Source organism: Anguilla rostrata, chromosome 14, assembly GCF_018555375.3.
Source record: "Anguilla rostrata isolate EN2019 chromosome 14, ASM1855537v3, whole genome shotgun sequence".
In the NCBI taxonomy this organism is placed as follows: domain Eukaryota; kingdom Metazoa; phylum Chordata; class Actinopteri; order Anguilliformes; family Anguillidae; genus Anguilla; species Anguilla rostrata.
In genome coordinates, this window is record NC_057946.1 from 17271663 (window position 1) to 17294775 (window position 23113).

The 23113-nt window shown below is 40.3% G+C and overlaps 1 protein-coding gene across 6 annotated transcripts in view; it reads right to left on the reverse strand.

Moving 5' to 3' along the window:
- The window catches only part of ntng2b (netrin g2b), a 52004-nt gene that overhangs the window by 3914 nt on the left and 24977 nt on the right, over positions 1 to 23113 (reverse strand). The window contains exons 4-12 of one of the 6 annotated variants that reach the window (XM_064308084.1): positions 19268 to 19440; positions 18305 to 18331; positions 17030 to 17143; positions 12059 to 12166; positions 10220 to 10555; positions 7071 to 7223; positions 5848 to 5922; positions 3046 to 3213; positions 564 to 698 (exon numbers count right to left, since the gene is read on the reverse strand). In XM_064308084.1, the coding sequence (XP_064164154.1) occupies positions 564 to 698; positions 3046 to 3213; positions 5848 to 5922; positions 7071 to 7223; positions 10220 to 10555; positions 12059 to 12166; positions 17030 to 17143; positions 18305 to 18331; positions 19268 to 19440 (1289 nt within the window). The other 5 variants (XM_064308085.1, XR_010325373.1, XM_064308088.1 and 2 more) reach the window with 5 other exon arrangements.

Consider the following 23113-nt stretch of genomic DNA (forward strand, 5'->3'; position numbering starts at 1 on the left):
CTTAACTGGTTTTTACTTTTTACTTCATACAATTTACACAAATATGAGGCATTTTTTCAGCGTACAAGGAAGTGTGCTTCAGTTGGAAATACTCTTCTATGAAAGGAGTAAAAAAAAGTGTGCTCCATTACATATTTGATACATCTTTTCCCCCTTTAAGTTTACAGCAGCTGGAAAATGTAACCACTGACACACATGCACCACTGACACACGCTCATGCTCTTGACCCCATTTATAAATTCCCTTCAGGTCATTTCACTAATGAGTCATGTGGCCCACGGAGGGTCTAATTTCGGACTGACTGATACTCTTTTATCTCCCATGGTTCACACCCATACCACTCTGCTCACCTGTCTGATATTTCACAAACAGGCTTCACAATATTAATTGCGATGATTTTACAGCTGCAAAGAACAGGATTAAGCATAGACGGAACCTATATGTAGAAACAGCCCAGCACCATTAGCACAGGCTGCTTTTATTCCTCATCAGTCGTGCTGAAGATGCCTCGGCTTGTCTCTGGCCCTTTTCCACCATGGTTCTTGCCCTTCTGTGGTACTTACGGAAACAACCTTGCTTCCAGTAGTATCCAGGGAGGCAGTCTTCACACTTGGGCCCAGCAGAACCCTCCTTACACTGGCAGTAACCCGTCTCATTGCAGCGGTCGTGAATGGAGCCAATCTGGTTACAGTTACACTCTAAGGAGAGATTAAGATAGCCATTGGTCTCTGCATTGGCACAGACACAGCACCAAGTGCAGATACCAGCCACACATCCAGCTGTACTTTCACAAGCAATGAAATCAGCAAATGTGTCTACACATCAATACTGACATGCATTTTAACACACACATGCACGCATCATCAATATAAGACGGTGGATCAGGTTTTTTTGCTCTGCACCTGATGTGCAATTTCAATGACATTAGTAATTATAAAATAGTGTATTGCTCCATCAGTCTGAGGTCCTGGTGCGCAATTGACATGTAATAACTGAAGTGTCAATGAGGAATTGAATGAATAGGAATCCATTTTTAAGCACTCTGGTTTTAGAAGACTTATTAATTAATTGCAGCATCTGGCAGCAGTGTCCTGCACATTGGGTGCTCATCTTCATTTTGACATGATGCCAAGTTAATTTCAATATAGAAAAATGCTGATTTTTTCTACTGGGGAATGTGTTCATGAATCTACCCAGTATATTTTCCCTGGGAGAAGGGGGACCTTCATCTGTACTGGAGGTGACCCTGCTCCTGTGTCAGAAAGAGGTCATTGCTGTCTCCTGAAATGCTGCCATACAACGTTTGTGGAACGCCTGGCAGGTTTGGTGGAGGAAATACAATTTTTTGCTGACTTTACGGCTTGGCTTCTGGCCTTGTGTGTACACCTGCGGTGCTGAGTTTACCCTTCAGACTCCTGGTGTTCAGGAGCAGATGGATTCAAATCAACGTCAACATTTCTCACAGCAGGAACACTCCTATATAGATGCATTCAAATCCCCCACAGTGAACAATTACATTTTAATGCGCTGTAATATTGGTAACAATATCATATACTTGTAAAATAATACTAATTACACAGTAATAGCAATATAAACTTGTAAACTAGCTGCTGTCTGCAGTATATACATTTATATGATTATGTTTTATATCATTGTATATTTATAATTCTCCATGCGAGATGCCTTGGAAACCAGCAATAGGTTAGTAGCGGTTACTGTATGAATTAGATCAGTGAGGATCCTAAAATAAAGTTAGATTTTTTTCAGCAAACAGAAAAACACTGAAAAACTGTTCAGCACTATCAGACCAGAAAAGGGAGCTGCTCTGTGAAATGCTGTCAGTCAGAAAAACCTCAACACATCAGATGCCTAAGCATTAAACGCTTCGCAAAAAGGATGATTTGACAGGCAGAAAGTGAGTCAGAGAAAAGCAAGATTCAACAAGCTACGATGAGAGGGTCCCTCAATCTCCCTCCACTGCACATAGGCTGACAGCAAATCACAAAGACACAAAGCCCTGACCCACATTACCCAGACTGCAGAGGACTCCGTGGTCTCACACAACTGCACACATCTGAATACTCTCCCCCCCCCCTCCCTTCCCAAAGGGGTCACAGGTTTGTTGAAAGCAAGTCAAAGTCAATCTCATTACTGCAGACCTGTCAGCAAGTCAATGGGATTGTGCCCTTGTTTACATATTTTTTAACTACTGGTGTGAATGATTTTATCATTTAAAAAATTATTTTAAAAAACCCCACTGTAATTAATCACTTGTGCTTGTTATGTGACAGCAAAGGCCTTTCCAGGTTTACCATCTATTTACAACTTTCAGCACATTTCATAACATCTGAAATTTATAGTTAAAATATACCTTATTAAAAGCAATCTTTTAACAGCTGTTTTTATTACTGTATTTAAATGGGTGGATAGGGAAAGTCAATTTACCCTAGGTAAAAGCAGGATATATCCTAATTATTCAAACTTGAGGACTATAAATGATCAGAAGATCTAAAACAGACTTCATAAATTTGATGTGGGTAAAAACTTAAAAAAAATATTTTTATAGGCTTCACAAAGCTTTGATTATTGCACACCATTGTACAAGCAGTATCTTTAATGTCCTAGGAGACATCAGGACCTAATTCATCCCAGTTACCAAATTTGTGTCTCTTGGATACACATAATTGGAAGAGCTTATGCTCAGAAACGAAAATGGAACCTGGGTGCCCGAGAGGTCAAATTAGAGAGGACAGACAGGCCTGCAAAAGGTCAATAAAGTCAGGGCTGGCTACAGCATTGAATTTGTCTTGTTTTGTTTTTAGGGCTCAGTAAAATGCACACTGTCTTTGTGTATGGATTCACATCCCTCCCCCTTTCGCACTGCTCAGTTTGACTTGTCCTCAGGAGCACATGCGGGGGTGGAGTTAGGACTGCGACCGACTGCTGCAAGGAGCAATGCGGCCACTTGTTTGGCCTTGCTGCAAGAGAGAGAGATGCGAGGCTGCGAAGGTATGGAAACACAAGCACTGGGAAGTCCTGACTGACCTATGCACACGCTCTCATCGTCCAGCTCAGCTGAGGCGTTCCGGAAGTATCCGAGGCGGCAGTGCTGGCAGTTCTGCCCCCTGGTGTTGTGTTTGCAGCTGACACAGGTCACGATGTTGAGAAAATCGATATAGCTGCAGCGGTTCGAGTGGCCGTAGCACTCACAGTCTGGCGGGGAAGAGAGCAGAGAGGTGTTAGTGCCATTGCTGTAGAGTTGGCATAGCTGGGGAGGCTGTACAGGTGTGGTGTGGGCTGAGGGTGGGTGATAGGGGGTACTTTATCCTGCAGATGTTTTTGGTCTACAATACGAACCAAATTCTGAGAGCTTACATAAAGAGTCCCAATATGTTTACACCACCACTGAACGTATCATGTTTCTTCACCCCAAAAGGGATTGATTCTCCCTTTTTACCCTTCCTGACCCAGGGCTCATTCTAACCATCAAGGGCACTGAACAATTCCCAAGGAAGGAAGGACAAACACAGCCAGCTGCTTGATGGAAAAATAATAAAACTGTTCACCTTAATCTGACTCATAGTATTTTTTTTACTCTGTCTTAAGTGCTCCTCACAGGCTTGATTGAGTTTCTTGATCAAACCAATTCGCCTATTGTCTTTAATGCACTCTTCCACAATCAGTGTTGTGGTTTTTTAAACTGCTCCGTAGCAAGGAGCAGAAGCGCTGAGATTGATGCAGATGAAGCTCAGGGAGCCCAGCCCTCTTGATTGGGGTACTAACCTCTCTTCTTCATGTGCCATTTGGTGTAATTTTAACCAACACAAAAGGGTGAAATCGCCTCAACTACCTATCCTCTTCTGGATCTACACATAGCAATGATAAATTCTAATGATCTTTTTTTGTCAGATTTTGTAGTGTTCTGACAATATGTTATTTGCAGACTTTTAGGCCAGCCTCTTAGTTCATTAGCACTCAGTTTATTTCCTATGCAAGGCAATATCTTTACTGTATGACAGGAATGTTAAATAAAGCCAAGAAAAAAATATGTTATTCTGAATAATGACAGAATATTGAGGATCATAAACCAGTGGTGAAGTAAGCATAAAATGGTACAAATCTCCCATTTGACATAAATTACACCGTCCATCAAGATTCTTGCAGAAATCCTGTGAGCTACAGAGCATGTGTTTTCATTTTAAATCATTAAGTTGGCTGAGGTTTATAAGACCTAATTAAGGTTTTATAAATCTTCTGAAGACTGCTCTGTTATGTGCTGCAAGGCAATGGTGTCCTTTTAAGAGCCATTTATGAAGCATGTTTATGCAAATATGCATTTAAATGTGTATTAAGAAATGAGTTTAGATGTTTAATCAGCCATCACATTATTATTTCATTATTGTTTGGTTGTTGCATGAGATGAAATATTTATGGGATGTTTAAGAGAAGCTGGTATGAAGACCTGCAGTGCTTCTCTCAGCAGAGTAGGAAGGAGGGAAAGGAAGGATAATTAAATATAAATGCCCAATTACATAACAGATTGGTGATGGAATGGGGCATTGTTCCACAAATTACTGCAAATTCCAAACAGAATTTCCAACAGTTTAAACAGTTAAAAAAGGTAGAGGCCGAAAAAATGTGGTTGTTGGGGTTAAGGTATTAGTTCAAGAAAATCACTTCTTTGATCAAGTCATATGAAAAACATTTTTTCCACGGTGGTGCGGTATTTTGCATGCTGCCATGGAATACAAATTCTACAAAAACAGCATAATTCAGTCAGCAATTATTCTAAGAGTTTGATGAGCCAACAAAACAGTTTCAAGAGACAACAAAGTGCTTACCTTACACAACATACAAAACCAAAACATGCAAACAAAGATGGTGATGAGAAAGCGAGAAACATCAAAAATGATGGAAAAAGAAGAAAACATAAAGACAGAGTTTAGACATCAATTTTTCCACAGTTGTTAGTGTAACATGTCCAAGATTCACCCTATTGCTAATTCAATTATGAAATAAATTTATCTCCCCATTTCTCAAGATCTAAAAGTTAGACTTTACTAGAATTCTAAAGGGGTAGTATTCTAACCATAGCTCCTGGTAAAATGTGGTAATTGTGTATCCCCTGCATAAGGTATACGTAGCATCCTAATTTTGACCTGTTTGCGATCAATGCCGAGTTATAACATTGAAGATTATCTAGGAGCAATCTGAGATCAGTTTGATATCTGACATCATTTTTGCACTATGGAAGGACATCATTCATAGAAAAAATAGGCCCCAGTAATGTGTTTGTTATTTTCAGTCATCTAAATAAAATGACTGTCACATTTGCAGTCAACATAAAATGGTAAATATGTTTAGAAGACCACCCTTTGTCAGAGCTTGACTGTAGACATCTAGACACTGCATATGTCTCCAGACAGAACCAAAAACTCAGTTTGCACAAGAGAAGAATCCTTAGTCCTGACCCCACAAATTTCATAAGTTCAAACCAGCAAAAACTACAAAACCCATCATACTGTTTGCTAAGTTGAAGTAAGTTCAACCCAGCCTGTAAGCACTGAGTGCTTCAGCCTAAGGGGAAAAAAGTCTCTTTAATATTCAATTACAGCAATTCATTCCAACATCTGAAAGCTTTACAAATTAATGCATAGATTCTCAAAAAATATCTTTTCAAAATATCAAAGATCGTTAATCATAGATTACAACACATATTTAATGAATGAATTTACAAATTTTAGAAATGCTTTCTTTTCGTTCTACTTTGAACCAGTGTCTTGATGAGTCCGTTCAAGCCCCGTCAATAATTTTTGACTGAAGTGGTGACATTCCCACTTTACTTACCTTCAAATTGGCCGTATGCAATTCCTGCTAACTTACTGGTCTGCCCCTCACCAGAGAACAAGAGCCTTAAAATCCCTTGGGAAATAAAATGATCTCTTTTTATTGGTTGTCCAGTTTCAAACTGAACAGCCTGTCTCAGTCAATACTTAATATCAGACTTTACAAGCCTTCAAAACAAAGCCAGTAAAGGTGTAATGTTTAACCAACATGTCAGCATCAGAAAGAATGAATTGAGTTAATTAAACACTTATTGGCAGTAAAATTTCCACACTACTCAGGAAAACTAGGGACAGGAAAGGCTATAAAATAATTCTGCAGGGTTTTATATATACAGGTAACTGGCAAAAAATACGAAACTTTTGAGTTTTAAGGTGTACTGAAAGCAGGTGCTTCCACAAAGGTGTGGTTCCTGAGTTAATTAAGCAATTAACATCCCAGCATGCTCATGGTTGTGTACAGTCCCAGTGGGCTATTATTTTGGCTACCATAGCTAGAGGAAGAAGTCTCAATGACTTTGAAAGAGGGTGGTTGTTCGGACTTGTTCAGCAAAAGCATCAGTGTCAAAGACTGATGTTTCACAAGAATCAATAGGGAAGGTGATGCTGGCGTGGAACTCTGAGGGAAAGACATCATCAACATGGGGAACTGTGGCTGAAAGTGCATACTCATCGACCATGGTGTCCGTGCATTGCTTCAAAATGCAAGCAAAACCAAAGGAGCAACTTTGAATCAGGTGGCTACAAATATCAATCTAACTTCACAGAGAAGGATTCTATGGTTTGTGTTTCTATTATTTTGACAGTTACCTGTATACTTACACTTAGTCACCAAAGATAACCCTCAGCTATTTTAAAAATGCAATGAGATTGAGTAGAGACCAAGTTCTAGAGACCACCGTCCTAGTTTTGTAACGTGTTTTCATTTCAGAGAAAGGTGGTGTTCATCTGTATCTGATTAATGCGTTGCAATCACAGTGTCTTTAACGGAGTCTTTAGCTCGCCAGAGAAACCAAATTGACTCATAAGGTCGATACCAGGCTGTAATTTTACCAGTTGAGATCAATACGGTGGAGAAGGGATTTACAAGATGTCGTATGTATTAAATCATCCGTACATGTACTTGCACCACACTTATCCATATATTGATTTATTAACAAAGCACACAGTAGCAAATACTGTAACTACTCACATACTGTACCAAGCTAGCTATAGCATTGCCAATACCTTTTCTCTTCATCTTTTTTTCAGAATCTTTATCTTTTTCTTTATCTCTCGTACGTTTTTTTTCCTTCCCTTCCTCTTTCTCTGCCCACTTCCAAAAGGGAAATTTCTTCTTCTCTTTGTTCTGAGTATCCTTGACTTCCGGCTTTGGGGTAACTGTGTTCACCAAAGAGTGAGAATGCAGCAAAAGATATCAGCACAATATCTTATTTGTATATAAAGTTTAAAAGTGAAACCATTTCATGAAATTTTCTTCCATCACTGCACATTTTGTCCATTTCAACATATGTGGCACACCATAATTTGAAGGCTATTTTTACTTGCGTCTACGTTTAATTTATTCCCCTTTTACAAAAGCATTTGTTTAAATAAATACTGGCTGTTTTGTTTCTTTTTAATCAGAAAGAAATTACTATTCAGAATTAATCTAAATAATAATTCATCTCATTAATTTTTTTTTTCAGAAGAAGTGATGTAAGATGATGCAGACCCATTTGAGCAGTGCCACTTCTAACCTCTGATATTCTCACGTCTACACAAAGGCCTCCTTTGTGTAACATCACTCCCTTCCCCAATTCCTCTCCAGAGAAAGGGGCTTTTTCTGCTCTGTGGTGAAGCTCCCCATACCCCCTATCCCCTTCTGAAGGACAGTGTTCATCCTTGCTCTCCTTTATGGTCTCATGTATCTATCTCCCTGCATTAGTTCAATAACCCTCCCGCTTTTCCGGCTGACCATGGCCCGGCTTCCTCCCACTTGTGAAATATTAATCAGATGATCGTTTGGCAGGCATTTAAAAATAGATCAGAAATGTTTGAGCCCTGGTCCTCTGTGCTGGGCTGTGTGCAGTGCCCTGCCATCCCACTGAGCCTCCTTTAAAAAAAAAAAAAAGCCCCAAAAAATGTTTGGGCAGAGGTGCCCGGGCAGTTGTGTCATTTAATGATTTATCAGTGTTGGCTGATAATTCTCCAGATGCAGTCTTTGGGACCAGGGGTTAATGTAGTATGTTTAAGCCTGTTGTCTGTACTGCCCAAAGCTAGCCTAATGGAGGCTCAAATCATCTGTTTGTTCCCACCATGGAGAGACCCAGCACTGGAATCACATGCTACTATTGTGAAGGCTCATAATAGCCAAAGACTCTATCTGTCAACCCCTTTCTACATCCTGCAGATATGCTACTCCCCAGGTGACAGGAGAAGCCAGGACATCCTGAATCTTCCCATCACTACCTTATCCAACCCATCATCCCCCATCAGCCCAGAGATCCAATAACTCCCCTCTCCCTGCCACCCTCCCCACAGAATACCCATACCCTTCACTGGTCCTGCCATTGAAAGACCGGGATTTACTGCTTGAGGAAACCATTTTCTACTTTTTCACTCCTTTCTCTCCCATTCTTTCTTTCTCTCTCCTCCTTTCCCTCACTCACAGCCTGTTTCTTCCTGACTGCCCCTGTCCCTCCCTACCCGCCTCTGTTTTCACAACTGTTAAAGATCAATCTGCAGAGCTCCGCAAAACCCTATGAGCTTTTTTACACCCTGGATACAGCACAACGATGCTGGTCTCGCTTGTTTAATTTCATGCAGTATTCATTGGTCTCCTGTGTGAGAGAATGGGAGGGCATCTACATTAGCAATCCCCACAGAGCCTCTGCAGGAGGAAGTACAAATACAACTGCAGAGCTCTGGAATTCCGTGCGGTGTTTAACTTAAACCTGCGGCATTTAAAATAACTTTGCTGGATATCAGACGGGGAAACATGGCGTTTGAAATGCTTACTGCATGGCACAGCTAACTTGGCATCATGGCCCATATTCCTTAATGACAGATTTAGCACAGCAGTAAATGTAAATGTGTTTAATCTCTGCTACTCGCACTGCCTTGGGAGTGAATGTGGCACAGTACTGCTGCCATTAATCACGCGCAGCGCTGAAGAGCAGGGCTGTGTGGTTCGACTCACTCCGCTTGAAGCGCTATGGCGGGTTGGGCTGACCCGCGGAGTGAGGCGCGGGTATCGGCTGTGATGGAGTGCTCAGATCATCTGGCCTAAGTTTGATCAAGAGCCACGGGTGCCATCCGGTCCCGTCCTCTGGGCCCAATTCTGTCCCAAAGCAGACTGCTGCCAGAGACTCTGCTGAGGGCTGGTGCTAGTCAACCATGGAAGATGAATGAAGACACTTTACATTTCTATTAGCGGTAATGCTAATTCTCACTCCCCTCTCTTTTCTCTTGTCTGCCTCCATCTTTTCTTCCTGGCTTTGACTGTCTTTCCCCTGGCAGCATGGCCAGAAGTGAATTTTATTTCAGCTTCTCTCTATTTCACACCTTTTCCTGGATGTGAGATGGAGAGTGTGCGGAATGCCAGCAGAATTCTAGTGTGCCACTAGCATTCTGTTGGCATTGGGAATTAAGCACTTTGTCCCAACCCCCATGCTAGCTGTTAATAATAGCTCATCAGCATTACTTACATGAGAGAAGGACTATATGTTCTGTACTCTTAGTGATATCTGGCAAGGCTTTTTTTCTCAGGTAAGCGTATTTGTGACAGTGTCTCAGTAAAAAGCGCTACATAAATAAAATTGAATTGAATGGGTTCACTAGTTTTCTTATGCAGTTAGGATATCATGCATGAGTATAATAAAATAGTGAAAATACAGCACAGAAATTCGAAATTAGATTTATATCCCAGAAAGGGGAATAAATGGAAGTTCAGATATCCCTTAAAAATACAACATATATATTAATTTATGAAGTTTGTGTCTAATGTTTGACCATTAAGGATATGAAATACAAAAGTTCAAACTTAACTGCTGATTATCCAGCTAATAAAAGTTGCCCTGTGTACAATCACAAATTACCTTTTGGCATATGTAACCACAATGCATCATGGGAAAAAGTCTTGTTAAGTTACAGTAATCCACAAGGATCAAATTTCTTTCAATAGGCTTTCATTTAAAAATAAAATTATCACAGAATTATGAGTGATTAATTCTGAGAACATACTGCATGGGAACAAACCCAGTTCTCATAAATCCCATTATCTTTGTCTAAAATAACTGGATTTACACCCGTAGAATATAATAATTAATTATAATTAATCCACGCAGGCACAATTGTCTCTCTATAGCTAACACTTCACTGTGGGTATGGCTTACCTTCCTTGTCTTTATCCACTGCAACAATCTCTTCTGTTGGTGGGGAAAGGGTTGTTGAGGGGGGCTGTGTGTCTGTCTGGATGGGTATGGTGTCTGTCGAAGCAGGCAGACTGCTTGTCGGAAAGGTTTCTGTCTGGAGCACCTGGTTGTCTGTCTGAAAGGTTGGAATTTCTGTCTGGAGTTCCAGGCTGTCTGACTGGAATACCAGACTGTCTGTTTGGACGGTTGGACTGTCTGTCTGGGCAGTAGTGCTGTCTGTCTGGGCAGTAGTGCTGTCTGTCTGGATGGGCACAGTGGGAAGTGCCATGGTGGTTTGAGCAGGCACCGCAAGAAGCTCTTTAAAGAACAATTTCAGAGTATTAACTGGGGTGGCAGCAAAGATGGGGGGAAATAATTTGCATGCGAGATGCTGCCTCAGTTTGTTTACCAAGAACAGTAGAGTTCTCTCACCATGGAACTGAAGCTGCAAGCATGCACACACGCACATACACACTCTGCTGAGTTTGACTAAACTCAAATGCTCTGCCTTAACCCCTGCAGTACCAGAGACCTTCCACAACTGTACTTCCACATATCACACAGAGGTGGCATCATTTCTACAAGAGTGCACTGAGAAAGGCTGATATTTCATGGCTTTGGTGGAGCAGGGATTTTAAAGAAAAATTAACTGAACCCCAAATGATGCTCATGTACAAGAGGAACCATTGTGAACCTGTAATAAGCAACCTGATATGTTACAGATGATGACTGACGTAGAACAGTTGTAGGCTGTGCCAAGGTCAAGTTCCCTCATTTAGAGGGCAGAGGACAGGGTCATACTGTGTACTGCTGTGGTACGTTTGTACAGATCTGCAGTATACAATCAGGATACCTGCCAGTGATTTTATCATCAAAACCAACAGTTTGTCAAAATACACAATTCAACTGACACCTTAAAAAACTGGTGATTTGACACCCTCCTAACTGTGAGGACTTATTTTCAGTTTACAGTGACCTAACATTGCTTTAGCCACCCTGTACAGTATGTAGACACATCTGCACATGCATACACACAAGTACATATGCAAGTTCTTTAGACTGGGGGTTAAGGCAAAGAACCACCATTGCTCCACTTTAAACAGACTATAAAGGGGCACTGGATGTTCTGCTACTAAATATATCTCATTAACACAATGCCCCCTCATACAGAGCATAAATGTGAGAAACTGAGAAATTAGTTCTGTTCAGATATCATGAGTTCACCTACACATTCAATACAGTTGCAAAATACTCTGGTTCTTGGTTTTCAATAGTTTTTTCTGACAACTGTAAATTCACACAATTTCCGGAAGACAAACAATATTGTGCTAAATTGGAAAACTAGCAGTCTGCACTATGGAATTATCTCTATCCCAGTTGTATATGATTTGGGTTGTATTGGCCTGCTCTAACAACAATACCTAATTCCAGCAGTTTATGACTGTTCTAAATCACATTGCAGCCCCAAAGGGTATTGTTGCAAATCTCAACGTACTATTCAATTAAATCATATAGTTCAAAGGTGTTCCCTAATTTTAAGCAAATACTTTCAATTCACTGTGCACATTTATCTTTTTTATAGAAGGCATTTTCTGCTATATGCATGCCTACTGGACATTTGTAAAAATGTGTAATCTCAACAAATATCAAATGGAAATCAAAATCAAGGGAAACGTCAATAATCTGGCCCCCGTTAGAATTAAGAAACATTTGCAGTTAATTTGTGATGAAGAGCATTCATAAACTGTTAGAAGGCTAAATCTCTAGTTCTACTTAAGGCTGGATTGGTTCCGAGTAACAGTACGACCTGGCTTGTCCCACCTGGCTGCTCGGTGAGAGAGATGGGACTGTCTCTGAGCGTGTCACTGAGGAGTGAGCTGAGCTCTGGTTCACGTGCTTCAGCCATGGTGCTGCTGAGGGTAGCGAGCTCTATTTGATGAAGATTGGAAGAAGTTTGTGAGTCCTGAGGGAGGATTTGCCCATCCAGCTGCCATTCATATTCTCATGAGTGCACAGGCCTTAGTAACACCTAGTTACCTACAGACACACACACACACACACACACACACACATACTTAAATCCCCGCCCGTCCACACACAAACAAAAGCGAGTATATGAGATTTATTTTTGCTATTTAATTTATGTGCGAACATGCCCGCTGCATTAAATGCAACTGTGCTACCCTTATTTGCAAGGGGTGGTGGTGTCAGCCAAAATCTTCCTGACGTTGATGGGTGTATTATGATTCAACAGAGTGAGACCAGAACAACTAATGGCTTCCTGCTGCCTGGCAAGCCAATATTTTACATTGTCTCTCCCCAGTGTTTCATTATTACTGCACGGTCAAAGGGACAAGACCATGATTTAATCACAACACAACAGGAGCACTCCCGCCGACCCGACCCCCCTTCCTCCCCCTGCCCATCTACCAAAGTAAGCGACCAGTTCACAGTAGATTAGGCTCTGTGAACCCAGGCTTGTTAATCTGGATCAGAGTGCACTCAAGGCGACATGCTGCTGAAACGGCAGCAGGGGATGGGAGGAGAGGTGGAGGAGCCAGGTGAGCAGATTACAGATGACTCTTTCCCATAACATATGCACCGTAAACAGAGGTGCAAGAAAAAAGCGGTCTCGTGAGGAATGGCCAACGACTTCAGCAGCTGTCTGAAACTGCCATTTAGGAGGGCCGCTCACAAGCAGAAACTTGGACCCGCAGGTAGCGGGCCAAAAGTACATGGTAACAGAGCACAGGGATGTATTTCAGGAGTTCTCGGAGAGTCTGAGGACAGCCTCAGACCTTGGACCCCCATCACGAAGTGGCGTGAACAGATTTCTAGGCAGATGATTCATGAGCTTGCATTGGTATGCCATATGTCATCCATAAATCTCCACACAAACTTCACACGTTGATTTAGAGACACTCATTTCACCAGGTTGTGATGAGATTTTATGAGTTAAAAAAAATACAAATAGCTTATTGAATCTGAGCTGGCTTCTCTGTTGCCACTGTTACACAGACGTGCTGGCTATATGATGCAGAGGACACCAATAAATTAGATAAAGAATTAGGGGACTCTGTCCTTGTGGCAGCACTCATTCCTCTCACCTCGAGAATCACAGGGAGACTCATATTCAGACATAAGCGTCTCCTCCTGATTCTACCCCCCCCCCCCCCAACAGTTTAGAGCACGCTCAGTCAGTGAGTGCTCCAATTACACCTTGGAGAAGGGACCTTGCAAAGATGAAGACCTCAGGCGGAGCTGTTAGAGGTGAGCATCCGCTCCTGAAACATTCATCTTCTCATCTCTGCGCCTATGTGAAATGGGTATTATGAGGGCGAGCCTGTCACAGTGTCACCTCTTGCCTTGGAATGCTCCAGCCAGGGGTGTAAAAAAATGGTGCACAAAATTAAAAAGGAATAGAATGATGTAGTGAACTCTTGGTATTAAGGTCCTGTACTCTAGCTTGCTATTGATATTAATTGTGTCTGTCATCCTTGACTTTCCCAAGGGGGAGTAGAAAATCGCCTTGTTCAGAAAATAACTGATTCTACAACAACAATTCTACTTTTAATTCACTATTTGGTTTGTTATCAGAAGTTTGGAGTACTAAGTCATGGAAGCTGTGTATTTTCAAGTGTGAGCCAGGAACATAAATACACTCTTATCTTGTCTAATAATGAAACAGTATAGTATAACCATACAGATAGCTTCACTAATGAAAACTGACCTTGGAGAAGATGGTTGAATGTCAGTTACTTGCACTGAGAGAAGAAAATGGGGTTTGAAAGACCAAGATATTTGCATATTTACTTTTCTGCTTTGAAAGTAATAATCCCAGCTGGTTCTTTTCTACTTGTGTTTAATTTTATTGCAATTAACCTGACCATTATAAAATACCCTTGCCAGCAGCCATGCCACCATGCACCCTGCTCCTGCAAGTGTTGGCTTGGTAAGTTCTTGGATGGGAGACCTCCAGGGAAAACTAAGTTCCTGTTAGAAGTGGTGTTGGTGGGGCAGATGTGTGCAATCGTTCCTCTGGTTGAATAATCCCCAGTGTAGCAATGGGGACACTGTGCTGTAGGAGACTCTGCCCTTCGGGTGAAATATTAAACCAAGGCCCTGACTCACTGTGGACATTGAAACCCCTATGACACTCATCGCAAAGAGTAGGGGGTTCCTCGGTGTAAAGTCCTTTGAGTGTGAGAAAAGTGCTCTATAAATGTATTTAATTATTACATTATTTTGATTATAAAATGGACATTGGGTTACATGAAATTATGCTTAAATGTCAACAATAATCTTAACAGATTAGAGATTAGTTTTAAATAAAAATGGACTTTTCTAGTTATGATATTTAATGTGGAGAGCTCAAGCAAGGCAATTTTGGCATATGCAAAAATATATAAAAACAAATGAGAGGTTGATGGCTTGTCCTTTCTTAACAAATTTGTCAGTTTTGACGGAACAATAATTCATCTTCAAGTAAGTTCTTGTGCCCAATTTATTGCTCATATCCTGTAACTGCTCTTTTATTAACCTCAACATTGTCTCAATGGGGGTAGACTGGATTACAACCTTCATATCTCTTTTGTAGCACAGTTTTATGGAAGGGGTCACTGCAATGCTAAGTCTAATCTTTGGCATTCTGGAAAAGAACACCACACACTATCCCCCTGTAGGTTATTCACAGTACAAAATGGGTTTAGAATATTTCCCTCAGGCCTAAAGTGGTTTGCGAGTGATCGTGAAAGTTTAAGCACCAGGCAGCAGCCCTCCACATTTGCAGTACGGCTGTGGCAGGGAGCTCCTGACACTAGCACGAGGATGGGAATGAAAAAAACAAAAAAAAAACAAAAAAAACAAAAGTGCTGCGCTGTTAACAAAAGCACTTAATGTTTTTCATAAATTTCTGACATCACAGCACTCCCCGCTCTACCTTTTTTCAGATCCTTTAAGTGCTTTCTTAAAGAGCAGGAACTGTTCTAGACTGTACATTAAATTTAGCAGCACACATCAAACAAGACAGTGTTTTCGAAGACCATCTTAAGATTTAGCCCTGTTTCATTAAATTCCAATGTAAAATACAGTGGCTATATTATGCTAATTCTTCTTCATTGTTTAAAGTGTGGTTTTTTGTTTTAGACAAAAGTAAATACAAAAGCAATCATTTCGGCTTTGATAATAATAGGTGCATTAAGTTTTATAACACAACCTCTGTAAAGGGTCAATGAGTATCCAAAACAGAGTTAAACACATCGAAAAGACTGTGATTGGTCTTATTAAAAATAGTGAAGCTAGTGCTGTATGATATAATTTTGTTTAATGTCTTTATGAGTAAAAATGACATAGTGAAGGAGCTATCAAACTGTGTTGTGTTCAGTGGCGGTTTTATGAAACTATAAACGCAGGAAAACGTTTGATTGATCATGTGAAAACGCAAACATTTAAAATACAGTATTTCAAGGGCAATTGACTGGTGTATCCATATGAACAGTCTCCTTAGCTGCTGGTTCATTATCAAATACATACTGATTTCTTCTAGAGCGTAAATGTCATTATTTCTTAGTTAGGCATATTAAACGGTAATTATATGGTCACATACAGACACTGACAATTTTTCAGCGGAGATCCCCAGATGCCCTGTAAGAAGCTCTGTAGATCATCTTGTGAGGTTCTACAGGCTCAATCTAGTAGTGCTCCTTGAGCCCAGAGCAGCAGAAGCTGTGTAATATAGATGGAAAGAGGTGCAGAACTCAATGGAATTTGATTACTGGGTGCTGCACATCCTGAAGTTTACAGTAAGCTTACTTTTCATATTTGTTACTGTTACATAATACCACAGTTGTTACCTATCACTCCCACATGTTGATGAATACATTTGTAGGTCCTATTTTCAAATCAATATTTACTTTGCCATGTAAGTTAGTGTGCACACATACAAACACATGTACATGTGCTAACACACACACATTCACACACCTATGCACTTACATACAGCATTACTCACTCAACTGCTTTTCAGCCAATAACAATTATCTTAAAAATAATAGAGCTAACAGGCCTAACAGTGAAAAAATGTAATTACTGAAGCCACAGGTAAAAACATCAAAAGAAGATATATTAAATGGCCTTAAGTTCTCTTTAGAAACATTATATTACACTTGAAATTCCATTTTTTCCTCAAAACCTTTTTTCAAGACCATAGTCAACACTACTTAATCCTACAAAATAAAGACAGAGTAATATTTACAAATAAAGTCACTTGCTAAGACAAATTAGTTCAAAGAATAGAACAAGTAACTGTACATGTGGGCAAGTCCGTAAATCATCAGAATTACATACCATCACAGAACGGGCATATAAAAATAGGCTTTTACTGTTGACCTGCTTATATCAGAGAAACCTCAATTAATGCATGAATCTTCTTTCTGGCACACAGTATTGCATTAAAAATATACAGTATAACACTAATACTGCAAACACACCCTTGCAAAACTAATGCTTTAAATCAATTATCCACAGATAATCACAGGAAGACGTTCTCATCGGCCCTTTATGATCTAAGTGCACCTGTTAGTCCAACATAAGACCATTACCTTTCTGCACTGCAGAGCAAATCTGCAGTTATTAAATGACTGATGTGTATTTTTCAGACTTACAATACAGATTCTTTGAGAACAGTCATTTTAGTGACATGGGACAAAAAACTGACAGCCCTTTATGTGTCTGCAGTACTACTAGTCCTCCTGACAGATCTATTTAAACAGCATGACTTTCTACAGCTCCCACCTGCTATACTGTTTACCCTGGACTGTCGGGTTGTAGTAGGGGTAGCAGCAGTGGTTGTTCTTGTGGTTTTCACAGTTGTAACCAGCACAAGCTCAGCAGCCATTAACCGTGGTACTGAGAGAAGACAAATGCTATGTTGTGAAAAAGAAAACCAACAGTCCAAATTTAAACACCACAAATACAAACCTCCAGATCTAAAATCATTTTTTTCAAGCTTTTCCCCCAAGTCCCAACTGCAAACCCCAGTTCCACCATTTTACTCCAATGCCATACATTGGACCATATATTGACCAGACATCTGAAAGGTGGTAAACCTCTCATTTTCACCATGGCTTCATACACTGTACAATTTTAATGAAAAGACAGATGTGTAATCAAGAAACACTGTATTGATGGCAAGTGTCTAGCTGGTTATGAAGTCACCAGAAAATCTAAGTTAATTACAAAAATAACATTTTCCCCCTTTCTTCATGAATTTGACAGTTAACAGAAGAGTAGAATCATTTTGAACTCGCTTTAGATGGTCAGGTAGTTCATTTAAAACGTGATTGGGCAACAAGCCATAATAAAAGACACTAAGAAAAAACTGAACTTTACTACTTTGCCTACCTATCATGCACCTGCATGTTGTTAATGCAACATACACCAATGATTTATGCCATTTGTTTTGATTTTTACATTATGCGCCATGGCTAACTTCACTTCAGTGAATGGTGCACAAGGGAAAGCCCTCACCCAGTAGATACATTACTAAGGACAAGCAGTTGACCAAAGGAGTTCTGCAGCAAGAAGACAGCAACGTTGCCTCAATTTTCTAGAGCAGGAGAGCCTGTCCCTGCTCTGGAATTTTCGTTTTACATCTCAGAGCATCTCTGCAGGGAAAGTCTGTGATGTTCACATTTCCCTTCATACAAATCCTCAGGGATCCATTCGCCTGCTACCACACATTGGATTACAACACACTTTTCCTTTCTCTCTCCTTGCCTTCTTTCATCCTCTACCCCTCTCTTACACAAAATCGAAGCAGAAAGGAACTGTGGAAAAAATTTTCATATGCAAGGTTTTTGCCATTAATGAGGTGCACAGTAAGAGAGAGAGAGACAGAGAGAGAGAGAAAGAGAGAGAGAGTAACTCATTGACAATGAAACAGAAAGGACTAACAGAATGACAACAAAGGAAATGGGAGCATGAAAATGACAGACATCCACATGTGACGATGAAGAGAGGAGCAGGAGCAAAACCAGCTTCCTGCTTTCTGATTAGCATGTTACTTACTGCCAAGTGTTGAACCAGCCGCTGCACCTGAGAGAGAGAGAGAGAGAGAGAGAGAGAGAGAGAGAGAGAATATGAGATTGGTTTCTTTATGCATTTATTTAAAATACATCATACATCAAAACTGGAGAATCAAGCCGCAGTCCTATTAGTGCTTTGTGTGCAGGCACCATGAATGAGAGTGACATCCCCATCTTCCTCGGTGGAGTTTGTCTATAGGACGAATGCTCGATGTGTATACTCGTACATCTCTGGGAATTGGCAAGGCACACAAGTCAGCTTGATTTTATCAGGAGCTGACAGATCTGCGCAGTCTAAAAGGCTCTGCACTTCATCTGTGGGCGTAGATGCCCTAGATTATTATTTTATCATCTTTTCAGTTCTTCTGAGAGGATTTCCCCCTTACCTGTTGAGGATAGAAACTTCAGGTGTTTAGTTTGTTTTTGTAGGCTTACTATGAATGGAGATCTGACTACAATAGATATGGATCACGATAGACATCTTACAATGAATATAAGACCAAAAGAATCAATCATTCCTCTAAAGTTACATAACATATATACGTGTAACCAATTATGCTGGGTAACAGCTATGTAAGTGCACAATGCACTTACTGTAACACATCTTGCATAATTAATTACAAAAATAGGTATGGGAATGGCTTGCTTTGGAGTTAGAGGTAGCCTGTGCAATTATATTAACCACAAACATATGTTTCACAGCAGTAACACTGCAACAAGGATACTGACATGTGTAATAACAGTGTAATTAAAAAGTGTTATCAAATTAACACGCATAAAAGTGCTAAATGTCATAAGGCGAGCTTTGTAATCTGTGAATGGGTCCACTGAAGACAAATGTGTAAAACAATGGCACAGAACAGCATGTGTAGTGATACGATGGAGATTTGGAAGCAAGTACGGGTGATAGCTCATTGGAGTGGTAGCTGTAGGAACGTATACGTACAGGTGTTGGGTGATCCATTGGGTGTGGGCAAGTAGGAGCCAGGCCTCCAGGACTTGGCTCGGAAACCCCTCTTGCAGCGACTGCAGTCCTGACCCGTTGTGTTGTGCTCACACTCGCATTGCAGGTTCCCATCCACAAAAGTGCACTGTCCTGCATGGAGGTTACACTTACACCTGTGGGGGACAAATACACAGAGGAGTGACATCTGGCCCAGCTGGATGATGAAAAATAAGTTATCCTATTTTAGCTACACTTCAAAGAGCTTATTCTACTCTTATTCATGGAATACACATAGACTTTTCATTTTCGATGCGCAGTCTGGATAGTAAGACTGCATGCACGTGAAAGCTGACTTATGTCACTCAGATAAGATATAAGCAACATTTGCTGCAATTCCTACTGGTTCAGAGTTTGGGGAATTATCAGCAGATGTACAGAATGGAGAACGTGTGCATTTGAGAGGTGATGTGCTGCAGAAGTTTGGAAGGAGAGCTCGATCTATGGATGAACATCATGCTCCAGGGGATCTGCCAGTCTGGTCCCCATGCACTCTGGCTGCTTCAACACACACACACCGAAGCTGTCACCACAAAGTTTCTATAAGCACACCATGCCACAATCAACAGAAATTCCAGAAGCGATGAGAAAAAAAGTTGTAGAAAAATGTCAGTCTGAAAAAAATGTGTTTTATGCTTACTCAGGTTCCCTCTGTCTAATATTACATTTGTCTAAAGATGTAAAACCATTTAGTGTGAAAAATATGAAATAATAAAGAAAATCGTAAAGGAGGCCAATACTTTTTCATGGCACTGTATGTACATTTTTACAGGAAATGAAAGAGCCGCTCCAATAGCACAGCCTGGCAGAATAAGATGTATCCCCGTCTAGACAGAGACACAGTAAATATACAGTGTAAGGTGAGAAACGGATTAAGCAGAGCCAAGGTGGCCTGGCACGGACGCCTCGGTTGATGCAGAAATGATGATTTCTCTAATGGGTGGCTCCCATGACTTTTAAATTATAACCTTTCCAGATGAGTGAGTGAATTCCAATACAGTTTGTTCCGCTGGAGTGAGCAGCTATCCATCTGCATCAAATATTCAAAGGCTGGACCTGCTTGCCTCCAAAATGGCTCCATCTTTCTCAGCACAGTCAGTCACTCCGGGACTGAGTGCACTGCTTCAGCTGCACTCTTCCTCTTTATATTTTATGCATCTTAATGTTCGAAAATGTAGCGCAGGGGTGGACTGTGGTAAATGCCTTTTGAAAAACAAAAACCTGTCACGGAAATGTCACTTGAAAAATAGCAGGGATGAGTTTTGGAATATGATTTTGGGGCCTTCATTATGTACTCTTTCATGATGGCCGACCGTTCTCCTTAATCGCCCAGAGAACAAGGCTGGGAGCACCAGGGTATAATACATCCAGTTACTTGGCAAGATGCTGAGGATTATTCACAGAGTGTTTGGAAAGACATTTGATGTCCATCTCGCAGTGAATGTTAAACATCAATTTTGGGGGACTTTTGCACTTAAAATACATTTAAAACTGATGAATTTGTCAAATACAGCGGACAGATCAAGGATCTACCAGAAATGTTAATAAGACCCAAAAGTGTAAGACAGCTTAAACAGGAGACTGACAGGTTGGAATTATATAAAGACCGCATGCTATCAAATAGATGGTAAATGCATTACTAACTTTACGTATATGCATGCACACCTAATGTGGGTCATCTAAATGTCAAAAAATAAACATTTTTAAATGATAAATTATGACCTAAAAAAATAGTTAGAAAACAACTGGATCCTGGTATCCATACCTGTGTATATACCATTCCCTCCAAAAGTATGGTAATGGTAGTGTGAAATTTATTATTATTAGGCATTTGGATTTGAGATAAAAAGTTGAAGGGCTCAACGGTATGAGCAATCAGCTTTTGTTTCATAGTATATACAGCTGTTTCAGAAAAATATTCAATATATACACATGTAAATATCATGACATAACCCTGCACTTCTGTCTCATATTTATCTTTTGATCTCAAATCCAAATGCCTTAAGTATATAGCAAAAATGTCAAATTTTCCTCTACAATTAACATACTTTTGGAGAGCCTGGTATGCATTTATAAATCGCTGCATTACTAATTTTAGCAAATTCAGCAACAGTTTTATTTAGAAATGTGAGATAGGACTGGAGTTCAAAAAGTCACTATAAGTACATTACTGAACATGCAGTTTAAAAAATATAACCACGCTATATCTACTTTGTACCTGTATGTATGATGCCTGTATGAAACAAAGGTTACAATTATTATTATTATTATTTTTACAATTTTAAATGTATTTAAATGTGTGTAAATTACTTGCAAATACAAATGAGCATGGCTTGTTTTCGTACTGTCCCATAATCAGTGCTTCTCTCAGTCCTGCATCCACAGAGAAAACCCTAGGCCTTAAGATGGATTTAATCAATATCATATGATCTTTAAAAGCAGTATGCCATTGTGTGGTGAGTATCGCTTACACTCCAGTATATGAGCTCACTTCTGCAGAATCGCTGCAAGCGTACAGTACCTCTCTCAGGATATAAAAACCGGGGTCACCGTGCCTTTCATCACTTCAGGATGTGGTCATGATTGTTACTTTAAGTACTATTAACCCTAAAGTTTGTATTGTTACTGTAGGTTAACCAGCAGTTTTAATATACAGCTTTCTCTGGCAGGGCACCGAGTTCTTTCCAAATACAATGCCTGCATGTTTCTTGTTGTAATTTTCTCTGTGAATCAGATCAGCACTTGTTATTTCACCACCGCTCAATAAAATCACCTTTTGCCGCTCATGTAGAGTGTGTATATTATCCAATTGTTGCTGTTGTCATTTTGTTTCCACATCTTTCTCACCGTCTTTTGTTGTTACGGTTTCACAGGAAATGGATTGCTCAGAATAGCTGCTGGCAGCTGGCACACTGTGTTGTTGAATGGTCATTCTTCATTGGCTCTTGGCAGTGTTCCTCAGGAGGAACACATGAAATTTGACTCAATGCTGTTAATTTGCTAGAAATCACATTACAACTCATACAGCAGGTTCTCAAAAAGCTATTACAGTGGGTTATACACACCCAACACGCTGCAAGATTTATGCTCTTAAGAGTATCATGTCAGTACACCAGAACTGCACCAGAGCTGCGTTTCAACAATTTTTGCAAACTTCTTAAGGTATTACCAGAGCAGGAAATGTGTGTCATATTGACGCAAACCACATTTAACCCATAGTTAGATGACTGTAACTTGGAAAATCCAGTTTAGATAATGTCTTACTAATATGACAATTGTTTACCCATGCAAACTGACCACACCCGTGTTGTACAGATGCCATCTGAGATGTGGCTTCAATTTACTTTCAGATCTGCATAGGTGAAGAAGGCTCCAATTGTGTAGAGCTGGTGGGAGACACAGGGACACTCAGACTGATAGACGGGATCCTTATCATTTCACACTTGAACTCAACAGGCACAGAGGGAGAGCCCTCTCTCAAAGGGCAGCCTTTTCATTTGAATCAATCTTCTGTAATTACCTCTCGCTTCAGAAGCATATAGATATGGCAATTCCTCTTCAATCCTCTTTAGACCTTGAGGGTACAATTAGAACTCCATAGCAATCAGCGCTTTTCATTTTCTGGCTGAAGGAGCAACACATACTGGAGTTCATAGAGCTGAAATCTATTATTTAGTTGGCCATGCCAAAATCTACATTTTCTATCACTGTGTGCATAAATAGCCTACTTAGCCTCATCTGATGGAAATACATAAAAAATAAATGCTGTACACAAGATCTGATGGTTAT